General features: G+C 34.8%; 1 protein-coding gene across 1 annotated transcript in view; it reads left to right on the forward strand.

The window, feature by feature from the left end:
* The window catches only part of UTRN (utrophin), a 473,527-nt gene that overhangs the window by 186,715 nt on the left and 268,930 nt on the right, over positions 1 to 17,882 (forward strand). The window contains exons 33-39 of the mRNA XM_054698162.1: positions 1,467 to 1,622; positions 2,825 to 2,995; positions 7,133 to 7,312; positions 9,823 to 9,951; positions 10,232 to 10,402; positions 13,418 to 13,579; positions 13,988 to 14,125. Coding sequence (XP_054554137.1) covers positions 1,467 to 1,622; positions 2,825 to 2,995; positions 7,133 to 7,312; positions 9,823 to 9,951; positions 10,232 to 10,402; positions 13,418 to 13,579; positions 13,988 to 14,125 — 1,107 coding nt within the window. The remainder of the gene's footprint in view (positions 1 to 1,466; positions 1,623 to 2,824; positions 2,996 to 7,132; positions 7,313 to 9,822; positions 9,952 to 10,231; positions 10,403 to 13,417; positions 13,580 to 13,987; positions 14,126 to 17,882) is intronic.

The raw sequence follows: 17,882 nt of genomic DNA on the forward strand, positions 1-17,882 counted from the left end.
TTTTAAGGCTAAAAGGTGAAAGAATAGTCTGTTTAGAATGGATTTCAAGAATATTATAGCACAAAAATAAATCATTTGTAAATGAAATAAAATTTCAAGTTTAGTCTTAAGATATGAAAGAAATTATTTTATAAGTTCTAGGAAATGGAACTTAATTCTATTTTAATCTTGACATTTATAATTCAGTTGAATAGAAATTTCAAATGTGGCTAAGCATACACCATCTTGAAATTAGTGTTCTGCTTGGGAAAAATCATGAAGAAGCTTAAGATAACACTTGTGGAGACTAGAAAAGTCTTGGAAGAGTTGCTCTTTTCAAGACTGTAATACCTACGGGTCTGTTATATACTGCAAATTGTATAATGACTCAGAAGCTGAAATGGGTAAAAGAATGAACAAATAGGATAAATTTGTAAGTGTGAGAGAATATATATGTAAGTTTATATATTTACTGATATATAGAGATTACCAAAGCAAGCAGTGCCCTTGACCTCTTGTAATTATAGTCTCTTACTATGTGACAATATCATGTGAAATACTTCAGGTCAAGGTTGCAATGAATGGAGACAGAGAACTTTTCCAGAATAAAGGTTTTTGGTTTCCAGGAAACTAGCAGGAGGACAGCCTTTAATTTGACCTACATATCTTTGATTTCTATAGTTGTGTATGTATTGATCTGTTGGATTTTATGTGTGTTCTTATGTAGGAGCAATATACTCATTGTAGCAGATTTGGTACTTTAAAGTAAGAAAATACTTCCAAATCCAACAACTAAAAACTAGTGTTGACTTTTTTCTAGTAATAGTGTGTAGGATTTTTTAAAACATAATTTTGGCTTTCAATTTGTAGTCCTGATGTTTTTCCATTTTTGCATGGGAAATATAGTATCATGTGAATCTCATATTATCATATAAATCATACTTACAACTTTGTCAACCTGTAAAATGCATGTCTTTTTTTTTTTAAATAAAGATTTATTTATTTTATTTATACAAGCACTGGGTACAGTCAGAAGCGTGGGAGGGTGAGAGAATTCACCAGAGCCAGAGCGGGGAGCAGAGCAGGCAGAAGGACCGAAGTACACTGCTGAGGGGAGCAGTGGGCTGCAGGAGACATCTGCGTGCCATGTGGGACCCTCCTCCGGTGGCTGGGGAGCAGCCGGGGATCGAACCGGTGCTGCAGAGGCTGTGGGCAGCTTCGCAACCCAGCGCTCAACCGCTGCGCCACGGGGGAGGCCCAAAACACATGTCTTTTTTAAACAAACATAAATTCTTTTCATTTTCTTACCTGATTTTAAAAAGTCATTTAATTTTATTCATGATTTGAATGGAGTCTGAGAAAGAGAAAGCCCTTTGATCTCCATAGTTAGTTCTTACCTGTCAACTTGTATAGGGGATGTTCTGAAATGATTCCATTTAGAAAGTTTTCACTCTCAGTTATAAAATTTGTCTTGCTTTATTTTTAAGAAACTGTATAAAACTTTGAGTGAAGTCAAACTTGAAGTGGAGACTGTCATCAAGACAGGTAGGCACATTGTTCAGAAGCAGCAAACTGACAACCCCAAAGGAATGGATGAGCAGCTGACATCTTTAAAGATCCTCTACAATGACCTGGGGGCCCAGGTGAGCAAACTGCCCAATACCACACCCCCTTCCCCACGCACACCTTTGTCACCTTTGTGTATTTTAAAATTTCACTTCTGGGGGAATTCGTGCTTGAATTTTATGTATTAGTAGTAATATTTTCAATTATCTCAAATTTTTATTGTATTTCTTTAAATGCTTGTATTAATATTACAATGATGAAGAGTTGTATAAATATTTATTTTTAGTATTTAATCCAAATCGTTTTTTTATGTTTTACGGCTACTAGTATTTCACAGGTTATTCTAAGCAAACTCTTCAAATAATAGTCCCTGTATAGATTCACTTTATTGGTCATTGATTTGTAAATTGAATCGTCAGTCTTCTGAGAAATGCAAAAACAGCACTCTAATAAATAGTAACTGACAGTTCACATTTATTAGCAGATTTAAAATCCTTTCTTTCTTTTTTGCATAGAAGAACTGGAGTGTAGAGGTAGAGGGAGGGTAGGCTGGAGGTGGCGGGAGGATTCTCCAGAGATAGAGTGGGGAGCAGAACAGGCAGATTTTAGTGAAATGCACTGCTGAGGGGAGTAGCAAGAGAGACCAGAGAGGTCTGCTGCACCATATGTGGGTCAGCTCCCTGGCTGGGGATCTAAATCAGGCCCTAGTAGCGTTAGCTCTGAGACTTAACCCCTAGGCCACCAGGAAGGCCTCATTTACTGCATTTTTAGTTAAGTGGTTAATCACAAAAAATATAATTGTGGAAATTATGTGTTTCCTCCTCAAGTCACTAGATTATATCGTATATAGGGGTGCTTTGAAACAGAGATTTGCTTAAGAGGATTCTAAGGCATTTTCTGTTCAAAATGACATAAAATTTATCGATCCCTTTGTTGCAAAGACTGGGCCAAGTCTGTTGTGTTTTTCTCCAATGCTCATAGTGGGTTTTTGAGGGCTTACTTCTATCAAGGTCACTTAAGGAGTAAGTGATAGAGCTAAGGTATGAAAACTCAGGTGTGCTTGACACTGAACCACAGCAGTATGACTGTCCCCTTGCAGGAGTGAGAGAACTAAGGGATTTTAGGATATAGTAGAGATTATGTGTGTCCTGGGGGTTAAAGGTGAATCAGTTTGGATCTTTAGTTAATATTTTGTTTCATTACCTTTCATGCTCATTTTCCCCTCCCTCCATGTTGCCTCTCTCCTTCTCCCTCTCCCATCTTTCTCTTTCCTTTTCAGGTGACAGAGGGAAAGCAGGATTTGGAGAGAGCATCACAATTGGCCCGGAAAATGAAGAAAGACGCTGCTTCTCTCTCTGAATGGCTTTCGGTTACTGAAGCGGAATTGGTACAGAAATCCACTTCAGAAGGTTTGCTTGGTGACTTGGATACAGAAATTTCCTGGGCAAAAGTAAGTTGCATTTCAGATGAACTTCCAATGTTACCCTAGTGTTAACCTGTGGCATTTGGTTCAGGGCAATCTGGGGGATGTCATTTCTCTCCATTTCACATTAAATATAGCCTTTTTCTTTTTCCATTATTTTTCTACTTCTTTGTCCCTTAGAAAGGATAGGATGTTTCAAAAGCAACTATCTTAATAAGGTATCTTTGTCTTGATGCTAAAAGCATTAAACTCATACGGATCACTCACAAAGCCATGATAGGCATTATGCTTTGGTGGTCCTTGAGAACATTATAATTATCACCTTCCAAAATTGATGACATTTTTGAGTATTCATTCTTTATAAAGTATTGTGCTGAATTCATTTGTTAATTCTTCTTTAATAATTTTTATACTTGTAATCTTTCTGTTGCAAACCACCTGATGTAAAGGGCACAGGAACAGAATTTTCAAAAAGTCAGTAAGAGAGCCAAGAGTTTTCATTAGCCCTAGAGTTATTTTGAGATCACAGAGATTAGAGAGTTAATTTGCTGGTTCTGTTTTTTTTCATATGGTCAAAGAATTGAAGGAAACAAAAAGTAGATTTTTTTTTTTAAAGCAAAACATTCTCTATTCCTAAATGTTGTGCTTAAGAATTGTGCGTCCCTGGAGTCAGTGAAACAGTCAGTGCTTTGACAAGTTTATATAAAGCCACGGTGTCTCTTTGGACATCCTTTAAAGTGCCCAGGGAAGCGATGAGAGGTACTGTGAGCTGGTGGACAACACAACTTTTTTATTTGAATGCTCTGTGGAGATAAATTTGAAAGAAAATCAAGAAATTAGACATCAGAGTATTCTCAGTTTAGAAAATAGCTCATGAAAATTTTATGTCATGGGCTATCTGTATTCAAAAGAGGATAGAGAAGAGGATATATAAAAGAAATGAAAAATGGTGGAATTCTTGAGTATATTGTGGATGAAGGTAAAGATACCAAACTATTTTCATCAAATTCAAGTTTTTCTAGGAAATATCTTGGCAAAATGCACTTTTTGAAAATCATTATTTTCTTATTAGTAAAATAAGTCATAGATGCTTGCTGAATGATATTTGCATAGTGCATAAAAAAAGACAGCAACAAGTCACCTATAATCAGAGTACCTCATTATTGCTTCAGTTTTTACAGGCACATATAGACATGCATAGATACTAGCATAAAAATCAAGTGTTTTGTGAACTTCTTTTAAAAACTTACACCTTTAACATTTTCTTTTATCTGCAAGTGATTTTGTATCACATGATAGAGATGAACACAGCATTTCATTGTAGATTTTATTTTTCCATTTCTCCATTCATGTCCATTCAAATGATCGGTTTTCCCTATTGTAAAAAGAAATGCTGTGATGAATATATTGATGTAGCTAAATCATAGCATACATTTATAATTATTTCCTGAAGATAAATTCTTAGCCCTGAAGAATATTGGGTCAAGGAAACTATCCATTTTAAAGTCTTATCCTTATTATGAAATTGTCCTTTAGAAATTTGCTTGCTTGTTTTAACCACACCTTTGAAAACGGTAGGCGAATATAATGTTTTGGTTGCTTAATTAGAACATTTTCATAAGTTAAAAGGCCATTTGTAGCTCCTTTTAAAAATTTGCCTTTTGTAATTCTGATCACTTTTCTACCACCAGTTTAATCTTTTAATTTAGAGTTCTTCACCTGTTATGACTATTAATACTTAGAGTGCTATGGATTTTTATTTTCCCACTATAGTTTGCTTTCTGATCTGATTTTTTTAAACACTGCTATTATGTATTTTAAAAAGAAGAAAGTCAATATTTTTTCTTCATTATTTATGCCTTTAGTGCTTGGAAAGCCAACTCCAAGTTTATGTAATTATTTGCTTATGTTTTCTTCTAGTCCTTTTATAGTTTTATCTTTTTACCTTAATGCTTTAATCCTTCTGGAATTTATTTTGGTGTATGTCATGAGGTAAGGCTCTAACCTTTTTTCCAAATAGTTAAGCAGTTGTCTCAGCACGATAGTCATTTTCCTTTCCCCATTGATTTGACATACAAAATTCATATATCCTTTCTGTCTGTTGGTTTCTTTGTTTTCTGCTTTGCTGATCTGACCTTCAGAATTGTTCTTCAACTGTTAACTATGTGGCTTTATGAAATATTTTAAAATATTTTAACTTACAGTTAATTGATTGCCTGTCTTTAATACTTTCGTTTTTGTATACATTCATATAAATTAAAGAATTATTATTTTCAAATTTTTAAAACAATTCTGTTAGAAATTTTATTTGAATTGTGTTAAATTTATAGATGTGTTTTGTGGGGCATTGACATTGTTGTTATATGAAGTCTTTTTAGTAATTTGGTATATCTCATTTTCCTCCCAAATTCCTTTTTATCACTACATGATGCTGTTTTTTTTTTCCTTCATAAGCTTTATGTATATTTGGACAATGTTTATTCCTACATATTTATCTTATTTTTATTGGTATGTGAATAGTCTGATTTTTTTTTTAACTAACTGCTTATAGCTTGTAGATAAGTGATAACTGGTTTTTGTTTAATTTTTATCCTCTATCTCTGTGTATTCATATAAATTCAAGTAGTTTTTCAGTTGATTTTCTTCAGTGTTTAGGGAAAAGACTTAGAATAATAAGTTTGTCTTTGCTGAAACAATTCACTCAAGTTCCCATTTAATCTTATTTCAGATGTAAAATAATGAAGATTTTGTATATACACATTAAAAATTCTCAGCGCATTCTCTTTAACTAGAGTAAATCAAACAAAATGTCATATAACATAATCACCTATTTGCTCAATGTTGTGTTTTGGATTTAAGAAAAATGGCATTTTTTTTACAATATTTCAATGTATTTGCACTTAAATTTTAGTGTGAAATTTAAGTAACATTGCTAAACTTACATAGTATTTTTATTCCTTGGATATCATTTAATTTTATTTCTAATATAGACCTGTTCTTTACAATAAAATCTAATTAACATAGGTAGTACACTATTTGAGTTTAATAATTTGTAGCTATTTCTTATAGTTCTTAATGATTGTTCTAGTCAATCAGTACATAACCTTTGAAAGAGTACAAGAAGTCTTAACTGCAGAGAGCAAGCTGTGGGTAGTCTATTTTTGTAAATCTCTCTGCAAAAGAGCACTTGAGAAATATTTTAATATCTTTCTAAAAAAATAAATATATCAGTAGTTGACATGGCCAAGTGAGTGTTTATACTTCAGTTCACTTGTGTATTAGCAACTTTCATGCCTTCCAACATGTGATTTAATGACTTAAGACTGCATACACATTTCACTTAAAATGATTTTAGATGTTGGTTTTAAAAGGTTCTATGCATAAGGGTAGATATGTGCGTATTACTTTTTAATTGGAAGAACTTGGTAGTTTTCATTTTAGCTCAACATTCTTTTTCTAGTTCTCTGTCTACACATTTTCCCTGGTCAAAATTAAGAATGTGAAATCATCATACCTTGCTGAGTATTACCTTTGTATATTATGATAATTGTAAAACCAAAGCTTAGATGTGCCAGTTCTAAGATTTACTTACCGTGAAGTATTTTATTTGTAATGCTTATACAGCAGATTATATGTTAAGTCACCTAGTTAGAGGACATACTTGTTGCAGTTAAATACAGTGTACATCTATATTTTCCTGTATAGTCAAGGAGATAACTTCATTATTAATATTTTGCAATTGTGAGTTCTGGATTAGTTCTGCCTTGTCAGCTTGTTTTTGGAAGTAAAATCGATCCTGTATTCTAGAGCTTTGATGACGATAAATGGTGTTTGTATGTTATAAATGGAGTTAGTACTTAAAGTGAAAGAATAATTATCTTTTCTCATCTGACTTTATTGTATTCTTTGGCATGTGCATAATTAAATGTTTTAATTTTTATTAGGAACTTTAGCAATATCAAGGTTTTGAAACCTTTGATATCTGATAAGTAACCTAGGGAGTCACGAACTAAAATGTATGTGTGGAAGAAAAGTCAAAAAACACTAAGGCTAAATAAACTTTTATACTGTTCTGAAAGATCAAAAGTCAAAAAACACTAAGGCTAAATAAACTTTTATACTGTTCTGAAAGATCAAGTGGGTCTTGGTATTTTTATTTTCTAGACTATCTTGAAGGATCTGGAAAAGAGAAAAGCTGACTTAAATGCCATCACAGAGAGCAGTGCTGCCCTCCAGAACCTGGTGGAGGGCAGTGAGCCTGTCCTGGAGGCACAGCTGTGTGTGCTCAACGCGGGGTGGAGCCGCGTCCGCACCTGGACTGAGAGCTGGTGCAGCACCTTGATGGTGTGTTTGGGTAAAATGTCCTGTTGGGAAATCTTCCTCAATTCTTTGAAAATAAGTCTAGCTTTTATTTTCTCTGTGCCAAGATAATATTTTGCTTGTGGCTTATTTTCATTGGGTTACTTTTAATTTTTTCCTTTGGAAAGAAAGGTTAAAAAAAAAAAAACCTAGAAAGAATTCAAAATGCCTGTATTAAATAGTTAGAAAAGTCATTTGTGAGATACATAGGAATACGTACTTAAAAAAAAAGATTTATTTATGTATGCATTGAGAACTGGGGTGTTGGCCAGAGGTGAGGGGGTGAGAGGATCTACTAGAGACAGACTGGGGAGCAGAACAGGTGGATCTACTAAAATAAACTGCTGAGGGGAGCAGCGGACGAGACAGGAGAGGTCTGCTGCGCCATGTGGGTCAGCACCCTGGTCGGGGATTGAACTCATGCTGCAGTGGCTGTGTCTAGCTTGATAATGCTGAGATTTCAACCCCTGCACCCACCACCAGGGAGGCCCCAGAAATATGTACTTTAATATTTTGGTAAGTGTACCTTACTTATTTTATTTTAAAAATTTAGTATATTCAGTTTTGACACTATGGTTGATTAAATACATATACATAAATACATTTATAGTGGTCTAATTGTGTTCTAGTTAAGAGCACAGCTTCTAGGGTCCGATGGCCATAGTAAAACTTGTGACTATAATCTGGGTGACCTTGGTCAAGTTACTTAAGTGCTCTCTATGTCTTAGTTCTCTCATAGGTAAAATGGGCATTATTATAATTTCTACTTCATACAGTTTTGTGATGATGATTTTATGTAAAACATAAGGCACTCATATAACCATACGCTGTGAATTTTAGGTATTATGACAATTGTTAAATTCCACATTCTTACAGCCCTTCCTTCTGTATTTTGAATCTGTGTTTTCCAAATTCTCCTTCCAAATAATTTTTTCCCAATCCTATGAGAGCATTTGATTTACCAGGTTTATTGACTAAATACATCTGATACTCAGCAGTTCTTACCTGGAATTCATATCACTGTCAAGCCTTTTCTCATATTTTATATTCTCATTTTGCATTTTCAGCTATTTTTTCATATTATGGATTAATAGTTTGTTTCCTCATCTTTTAAGCACTTTTTTTTCTCTTTTCCTTTATCCAAAGAGTTGTTAGTTTCATTAGATTTCCTGATTCTTTTTGATCAAGTTCTAGATTCTTGCCTTAGCCTCAGCACTTTGCCAAGTTTTAATAAGTTTAATTGTTTGCTTCTTTCTTTAAATGTATTCTCTCAATCATATTTTATATCTTGCTTCAGGAAATATTACTGAGGTCTGTGCCAGATTTTATATTAACTGCTGGTGACATTCAGTTAAAAAGTCAAAGGGCCTGACTTCTAAGGAATTGCAGTCTGTTGAGTGGGCTGAATCTTAGTCAGCCCATTTTAATTATTTTATATTTTTACTTCCTTTTTTTGAAATATATAATTAGAGTTCTGAGAACCAAAATTACAATCTATTGGTTAGTGCTTACAAGTTCATGTGTATAGTTTGTGTTGGGATACAGAGTGGATACATGGGATGGCTGAGAAAATAATTGGCCCTTCCTGGTTGTGTCAGGGAATATTTCATAGTAGAAATGTGTTTTTATTGTGGATGTGTTGGTTTACACTGAGGGATTTTCATATGTTGAACCATCCTTGTGCCCCTGGGATGAATCCCACTTGATCATGGTGTATTATCCCTTTGATGCATTGTTGAATTCTGTTGGCAAGGATCTTGTTGAGGATTTTTGCGTCAGTGTTCATTAGGGAGATTGGCCTGTCATTTTCTTTTTTTGTGCTGTCTTTGTTTGGTTTTGGTATTAGTTTGTTCTTGTTCTTTTTTATTTTTTTTATTTTCCTCCTTTCTGTTGGTCGGAGTGTGCAGGCTTTGTGGGTGGGGGAGGGTAGCAGGGTTCCTACCTTTCCTCTCTTCTCATCCTCTTTTATGACAACCTTCCTCTACAGGCAGTTTGACAGAATCACCCGTTTATCTTCCATGTCCTGGTTCTCACAGGGACCTGCTGCTTTTCCTCCCTTTAACTTTTTTTTTTTTTTTATGGGAGGACTTACTAGCAGCATTTCCCTGCTGCCATGTTCCAGTTGTACTTATTGTTACTTCCTTAAACAAGTTTTTACAAATTTTGATTAACGGGGACAAATGAGATTATTTGTTTTTGAAGAATGAGGAACAAGAGAGACAAACAAAATGAAACTGAAAAGGGAATGTTCACCATTTATACCTCTTCAACTTTTTATTTCAGTGAGGTCTATATCAAAGAAATACAAAAGTGCTTGTGCAAAGCCGTACAGATTTAGGAAGGACTTACTGAGGAAAAGCTTGCAGCAAAGTGGAAACCCTTCTTGGGATTCAGCATTCAGAAGGCCCTTTGAAGGTCTTTTAAATAGTTTCTTATATTATTGTCTTATTTTTCATATGATTGTATCAGCATTTTATTTGTTAATTCCTTTCTAGAACCATCAGAACCAGTTGGAAATATTTGATGGGAATGTTGCTCACATAAGTACCTGGCTTTATCAAGCGGAAGCTCTGTTGGATGAAATTGAGAAAAAACCAGCAAGTAAACAGGAAGAAATTGTGAAGGTAACAAATGCAAAGGTGGAGTGACACACCCAGAAGTGGCAAGTCTGGCTGTGGTCCTCCCGTTAGTGGATCCCCAAGTGCCCGGTGTGCACATTCTTCCCATTCTTGTGGGGAAGACTGATGTCCTGCATACAGGGGCTTATGTGTGAACAGCTCTTACTCAGATTGTGCTGGAATCTCTTACTAGGACTCCCAGACATTTCTTTCGACTACCTTCAGTTTGCACCCTGGCATGGTTATGATTATCCCACGAGGTAATTCTGTGTTTTCTTTTAATTAGCGTTTAGTTTCTGAGCTGGATGAAACCCACCTCCAAGTGGAAAATGTCCGAGATCAAGCCGCTCTTTTGATGAGTGCACGTGGAGGCTCAGGCAAGGAGCTCGTGGAGCCCAAGTTAGCGGAACTGAATAGAAACTTTGAGAAGGTGTCTCAGCACATCAAAAGTGCCAAAGTGAGTCATTGTATTTTTATATAATAATTGGTTTTTCTATTTACAAGTTGCTTCATAAATTTAATTGAGAGAATAATGAGTAAAATCCTTCCTAAAAAAATATGTTTACTTATGTTACCATATTATAATTTTTCTCTCTCTGAGTGTGTTTTTCTCATTCTCTCTCTTCTTACCCTTATTTCATGAGAGGAAGAAAGGAGCATTTTATTGTAGTGTTCTCAATACTTGACATGAATTTATTGCTTGAAAGAAATATTTTCGTTTGACTGGAAAGATTTTGATGGCTTTCTGGGAAAACAAAACAAAACAATGTAACTGACATTGAGGGTTATCCTGTTACTTGTGAGAGTATCCTGACTTTTTCTGGATCCCAACTGTGCATGGTATTTTATTGAGTATTCAGTTATTCCATCTCTTGAGAGTTGTGCACCAAAGTATTGAAGTCATCAATAAGAAAGACTCTCCTCTTATAGGAAGTCACTATTGTCGAGCTCTGCTTTAATTTAGTGTATCTTATAAAACAGACCCAACTACCTTTCATAGCCTGTGAATATACTGAAATTATTCACACCTCAACAAAACCAAAAATCTTGTTTCAACTTTTAGCTTCCTTAGTTTTGATCTAACCTTTTCACTGTCAGACCGCATCTTGCTTATTCTTTTCAATAGATCTATGGGCGACTTTTGTTACATAAAAGCATAGTGCACAAGACATAGAAATGGAGTGAAAGGAAGTATAAAGAACCAAAATTATTATCCTCATAAATGACCTCTGTTAACTTTTTGGCATACCTGTCTTTTGTTACTCAGATATATGTCATATTAAAATGTCAAAAATTTTTATCTTGTTTTCTATATTCTTTGACATGATTTTTATAATATATATTTTTTAAATATCTATTTTTATATTGAAATGGTATTGCATTTAACATTAATAAGTTTCAGGCATGCAGTATTGTATAGCTGTTGACAATAATTGCATGTTTGTACTACTATGTAAGGTCAGCCATCAAATCTTTCCAGCTCCATCCTACATCCACGACCCCTGTTGACGACCCCTGTTACCCAGTTGACACTCATTGCTTCCCCTTTCTCTTCTCATAGCCAATAATTTGCTCTTATAGTCTAAATGTTTATCTTTGTTTTATATGTACTTTGTTGTTTCTTTTTACACTACTCAAGTGAAATCATATGATGTTTATCTTCCTCCATCTGACTTACTTTACTAACTAAATATCATCTAGTCCATCCATGTTGTTTCAAATGTCAGAATAAAATATTTTTATAGCTGCATAATATTCTACAATCTGTATATACTACATTTTTTTTTATCCAATTGTCTGTTGATGAGTACTTGGGTTTTTCCAACTCTTGGCTGTTGTAAGTAGTGCTGCAAAGAATATGGGTCTTCAAACTAGTGTTTTAATATTCTTTAGGTAAATACTCAGAAATGAGATAATTGTATGGAATTTCTATTTTTAATTTTTTGAGGACTCTCCATATTGTTTTTCCATAGAGGTAGCCCAATTTACATTCTCATCAACAGAGCACAAGAATTTCCTTCTCACCACATCCTCTCCAACACTTGTGTTTTTTATCTTTAGGCTAATAGCCACACGTATAAGGTATTAGCTGACTGTTGTTTTTGGTCTACATTTCCCTAATAATAAGAAAGGGGGAACACTTTTTCATGTGCCTATTTTCCATCTGTGTGTCGTTTTTGGAGAAATGTCTATTTAGATCTTTTGACCATTTTTAAATCTGCTTTTTGGTTGTTGAGTTTTAGGAGTTCTTTAAGTGTTTTGAGTATTAACTCCTTATTGAATGCATAGTTCACAAATATCTTCTACCATTCAATAGCATGCCTTTTTGTTTTGATGACAGTATTACTGTGCAGAAGACTTTTAGTTTAATGTAGTCCCATTTGTTTATTTTTGCTTTTGTTTTCCTTGTCACTAGAGTTAAGTCCCCAAAGACTTCTCTGACACTGATGAACTTTGGCATGATTTTTAATGGCTCTGGAGTTTCCTTTGCATCATAGGTTGTAATATTATTGTGGGTCAATTTTAAACTTTCATTGTACCTTTGTAACTATTGCTTTGTTAAAGTCTTTTAAAGATTTATTTATTTATATAAGCACTGGGTGCAGTCAGAAGCACGGGAGGGTGAGAGAATTCACCAGAGCCAGAGCGGGAAACAGAACAGGCAGACTGACGATACACTGCTGAGGGGAGCAGCGGGCGCAGCAGGAGAGATCTGCATGCCATGTGGGACCCTCTCCTGTCGGCCAGGGATCGAACTGGTGCTGTAGAGGCTGAGGGCAGCTTTGCAACCCAGCGCTCAACCACTGTGCCACCGGGGAGGCCCCTTAGTATGCTCTTAAGCTCAGTTCTTAGAATGCCTTGAAATTGTTGCAAAAGTTGTACATATAAGGATTGTTATATAGATTTCCCAAAGAGTCCTACTAAAAGGTGCCAATTTAGGCCTCTATAATGAAAGGTGAGGGCAAATTATATTCCTGAATTTAGTTTTATTAATGTTACATTGCATTCAACCAATAAATACCAAGTTTTTCAATACTGTCTGAAAATACTACCTTAAGAAACACGTGCTTTGAAGTTTGGGTATCAAGATCCAAGGGTACTTCCACTGGGCAAAGTTGACTGGGAGACCTTAGAATGGATGGACCTAACCTGGTTGGTGCCATTTCATCTTGTCTAAGGTCATGGGGATGACAGCTGGATTATGGAACTTTTTCCTGCTGTGCACACATGTGGTCTAAGATCCCCTACATGGCATTTCAAGTTACCAAGTCATTTGCACACAGTTTCCTATCCCTGGGCAGAGCTTGGAGAAAATGGGTAATTCCAAAAAGCCCAAATTGATATAATTATTGCTGTATGAATGAATGAAATTAAGTCAATTCAATACTAGTCCCTCTCCTGACACTCTCCTGGTTAATGACAGAAGATCAAGTTAAGAATCCATTTTTAAAGAACACTTTTCCTTCTACAGTTGCTAATTGGCCAGGACTCATCCTCATACCAAAGTCTGGTCACCACCGAGGCATTTGAAGCAGATGTGCCTTTTTCTGAATTGAAAGTATTAGAAAATGATATAGAAAATATGTTAAAACTTGTGGAGAAACACTTGGAATCCAGTGATGAAGATGAAAAGGTCAGTTCGAGGGGATTTTCAAAATTATGTTTCATTTTTCTTCTTTAATTATATTTTTACTTCAAAGATGTTTGCCCAGAAAATCTGCCAAACATGACAGAACTGATCCAAATGTGGTTTTCTGATGAGTGTCAATGTGAGATTGCCAGGTGATTTATGCAATGCATAAATCTATCTAAAGATAGCATTATCTTAGTGCTGTCTAATTGCTGCGGGTCTAGCATTCTTTAGGAGATATTTTAAATTCCAATATGAAATGTTTTAAGGAAAACATACATGTTAGTGACATATCATTCAGGTTAACGTATTTTGACTTAGACTTTGTGGGTTAGTTCTCACACTTGTGAACTGATAGCAAGTACCCAATACATTTTTCTTTGGAGTAAATTTTTTCTTTTACACATTCAGATGGATGAAGAGAGCATGCAGATTGAGAAAGTTCTTCAAAGAGGAGAGCAAATGTTACGTCAACCAATGGAAGACAATAAAAAAGAAAAGATCCGCTCACAGTTGTTACTTTTACACAAAAAATACAACAAAACTAAGGTATTGTCATGGGGAATCTGTTTTTTTTTTTTTTTCAATAGTTTATCCCGCCCTTGCCATTCAGCTGTTTGCTACTACATTCATGGACAAGACAGATCACTTGAAAGGGTATCTCCTCCTTCCAACTGTATATTATTAGATAAGTTTGTATTTTTGGATGGGACCAGACTCAAAGAAAATAGAAACAAAATATTATTAATGGGCTTTTCTTTTAGATTTCTAATGAAGTATTAAACCTAGAAGTTATTGATCTCTTTTGGAAATAACTTCCTCCTTTGGTTCTGTATTTTGTTTGTGGACATCTAGACCATGTTGGGAAAAAAATTCTACTTTACAGATAACTAAATTGGTAAATTGATAAACTATGATTTATATTTAAGAAAACCGTTTACTTCCAGCTCCCTTTCCAATGGCCGTCTTCCCAGCTGCTTCGTAAGTGTTCTGGTGCTCCCAGGAGTCTGTTGTCTGCTAATCCTTCTAGAACCAGTTTTACATTTTGAAGATGCTGGAATCTAATAGAAGATTGCAGGCTCCTGACATGTTGCCTACTGGATGTTTCTCTCTGTATCTGCTACCATGTTATAACATGCCGTTGGCTGAGCCTGCTATTTCCAACCCCCTCCAACCATGGTTCCTACTTTCTTTGTTACCTCTGATAATTACTTTAAAACTATCCATTATTTGAAGGTAGAATCCTAAAAATACCCCCAACTTATTTCTCACACACTGTATTCTCACACACTGTATTCCTCACACTTAGAACAAGGGCTTAAACACCATCCTGTCTGGATTTTCTTAAGGCTAACCCATCCTCTATTTTTTTTCCTCAGAATTATGTGTCTCTTCCACCTCCAAGTCATAACTGACCATGTCATTTCTTTGGTGTTCAGGAAAATATCACAAAATAAAGAACAAGTTTTATGTGTCAGACTTGTCACTATTTTTGACCTCCAGCTTCTTTGATTCACTGTCATTCACCATGTAGCATAGCTATGCTTGTTTTTTTTCGCATTTCCCCTAAAATACAGCACCTTAGCCACTCTGGGATCTAATCAGTTTTAGTCCTCTTCATTGCAGTAGGTTTTGTCACCTTATTTTGCCTGGAAAGTGTGTTGCGTTACTTTTAATTCTCAACTCCATTTTTATTCCTGACATCTTTCAGATTATATTATAGTATTTTGCTTTATTGTTACTTTCAAAAGTGATCTCTTTCCCAAGTACTTTTTTTAAAGGTTCAGGACATAACCCATTGATCTTTGGGTCCCAAATCAGCAATCATTACTGGTCCACAATAGAAATGATTTTGGGGCTTTTAATATATATGTAAATTTGTTTTTCTGAAGTACTAATATAGGCTATTACAGGTTCATTTCACTTTGGTTTCACTAGAATTAGTTACTATAATTAAAAGGCTTTTGTTCTTATTTTTTTAAATCTATGTGCTTCTTGAAATCTGTGGTTTTAAAATCTGCTTCCTAAGTGTGAACATTAGAATCACTTGGAGCGTTCTAAAGAAAATCAGATTCCCAAATCTACCCCCAAACCAGTTAGATCTAAATCTTTCAGGTTGAACCTAAATATGAGCACTTAATTTTTTTTTTTCCTAGATTATTCTAATGTGTAGTCAGAATTAAGAACCACCAGTTTGCAGGACTCATTTTTTAATTTGAAATTTGCATCTAATGACCTTTTCCCATTTGCTTACTAGAGTATTACTGTTTTTTAAAAAAATATGTATAAGCTCTGTATAAAATACAGATAATTACCTCTTGTTATATTTGCTATAAAATATATTACTAATTTTAACTTCTTACTTTACCTTTATTATGCAACCATTTAAACTTTTTGTTTATCCACACATGACTATATTTTTCCTTTATGATTTTTTAAGCCTGTTTCGTGATCTAAACATCCTTTTTCTCCAGAGAGTTGATGAATATTCAGTTCTGTGTTCCAGTTTTTTCATATGCTTTGATAAAAGCAAAACTTAGAAAATTTTAAAAAGTGTTTATTTAAATATACTATTTACTCTATCTGGAATTTAGCTTGCTGTATGACATGACCTATATCATGAAACTCTCTGATTTTAATGCCGCTTTGTAGTATATTGGTCTTTTTCTGTGTGTGTCTTAGCAGAATTCTTGAAAAAACAAAATTATCCAGAGGTAATGTCTGGGTCAGACTGCAGGGATTGCTTTTTCTCCTAGGGCATTTTGATTGATCACTCTCTTGGGATAGATCTATTTTAGGAATAGAGAAAGCACATGTTTGAGTCTTGAACATGTGAGACAGCTCCAAGAATATGGAGGCTTAGGAGGGCCTAGATGACCTCTTAAACTCTGAATAGAAAAACACAGTTGTTGATAAGCTTTTTTTATTTTCTTTCAAATTTGGGATGTTTCTGTGTACATTAGCTACTGGTGTCCTAGCTTCCCTAAGCCTCAGGTACACACAGCCATGCGGAGGGATGACCTGTTGTGTGGGGGAAGAGGCAACACAGGGTGCTGGCGCAGTCGTGACTCTGAGGCTGTCAGGCTCTTGGGGTCTCACCAGTTACGCAGCAGTGAGACAAGATGCTGGAGAGGAGCGTGCTGCAGGCTCTGGCCTACAGCACTTACCCCATCACTGGGAATCTGTCGTCTATACCAATGAAGGCTTTAGAGAAAATTTTTCTCTCATAGATGAGAAAATCAAGCAGGAGAATGGGTTCCAGCTTTTTATTACAACCTTCTGACACAATTACTCAACTAAATCTCCTTTGTTATTTTCTTTTCCTTAAAGCAGGGGAACAACTGAGTTTTCTGTAGTGACCTTTCCCCCAAATGGCCTATTTTAATTTAAATTCTGAAAAGAATTATTTAAACCTTTTTCTGTACTTAAAAAATACTCAGTATCTTTTTATTCAAAATGGGTTCCTGGGTGGACATATAATTTATGTCAAAATTCTCTTGTATTTGTTTAAAAATATAATTTATATTCTCAGACCTATGGGTAAATATCTAGAAATGCTTTTTGAATAAAATGTGAACATGTAGCATTAGGATAATAAAATTAGTGTTAGTGGGAAGTCTAAATAATCCTGTGGATAAAGTCGGAATCCAGAAGTGTATTTCTAACTGGCCTATTGAGGACTGCCCTTCAGTTGGTGAAAGTAGTATTTTTTTTTTTTTTTAAATCTAGGAGACAAATTGTATAGAATTCTAGGTGTAACAGCATGTTTTTGACTCAGTGTCCTTAGTTTTGAATCTTGGTTTCATTTAGGAATTGCAACCACTTTTAGGAGCACTAACTCTATGAATTTGTTTTTATGATAACTTGCACTGTTATCTTTGAATTTATAGAGGGATGGTTTTTTAGCAAGTCACCAGAGGAACATAGTGAGAGTCAAGGAAGATACCTTACCTCATGGATAAATGCACTTTGGTCATTGAAAGTAGTGAAAGCATTTATTAAAATCTAGCCATCTAGGAGTTAAGTAGTCACTTAGAACACTCTGACAAGAGGGCACAGAGAATACTGTGTCTTCTCGTCAGCTTAGAATCTGTCTGAATTTAACATGTTGGAAATCTATTTAAAAATCTTTTAAATTTTTTTTTTAATTTTTTACATCATGTCATTTTTTTATTTAGTTTTTTCTAGTTTTATTGTATGGAAGAATAGGCCAGTGTGATATCAGACTTTTTGGCATTTGTTGATAATGCTTTTTGATTTTGTAGCAGGCCAGTTTTTATAGTTTTTTTGTAAATTTATTTATTTT

This window comes from Talpa occidentalis, unplaced genomic scaffold (assembly GCF_014898055.3).
Source record: "Talpa occidentalis isolate TD23 unplaced genomic scaffold, MPIMG_talOcc4v2.1 talOcc4.2, whole genome shotgun sequence".
NCBI lineage: Eukaryota > Metazoa > Chordata > Mammalia > Eulipotyphla > Talpidae > Talpa > Talpa occidentalis.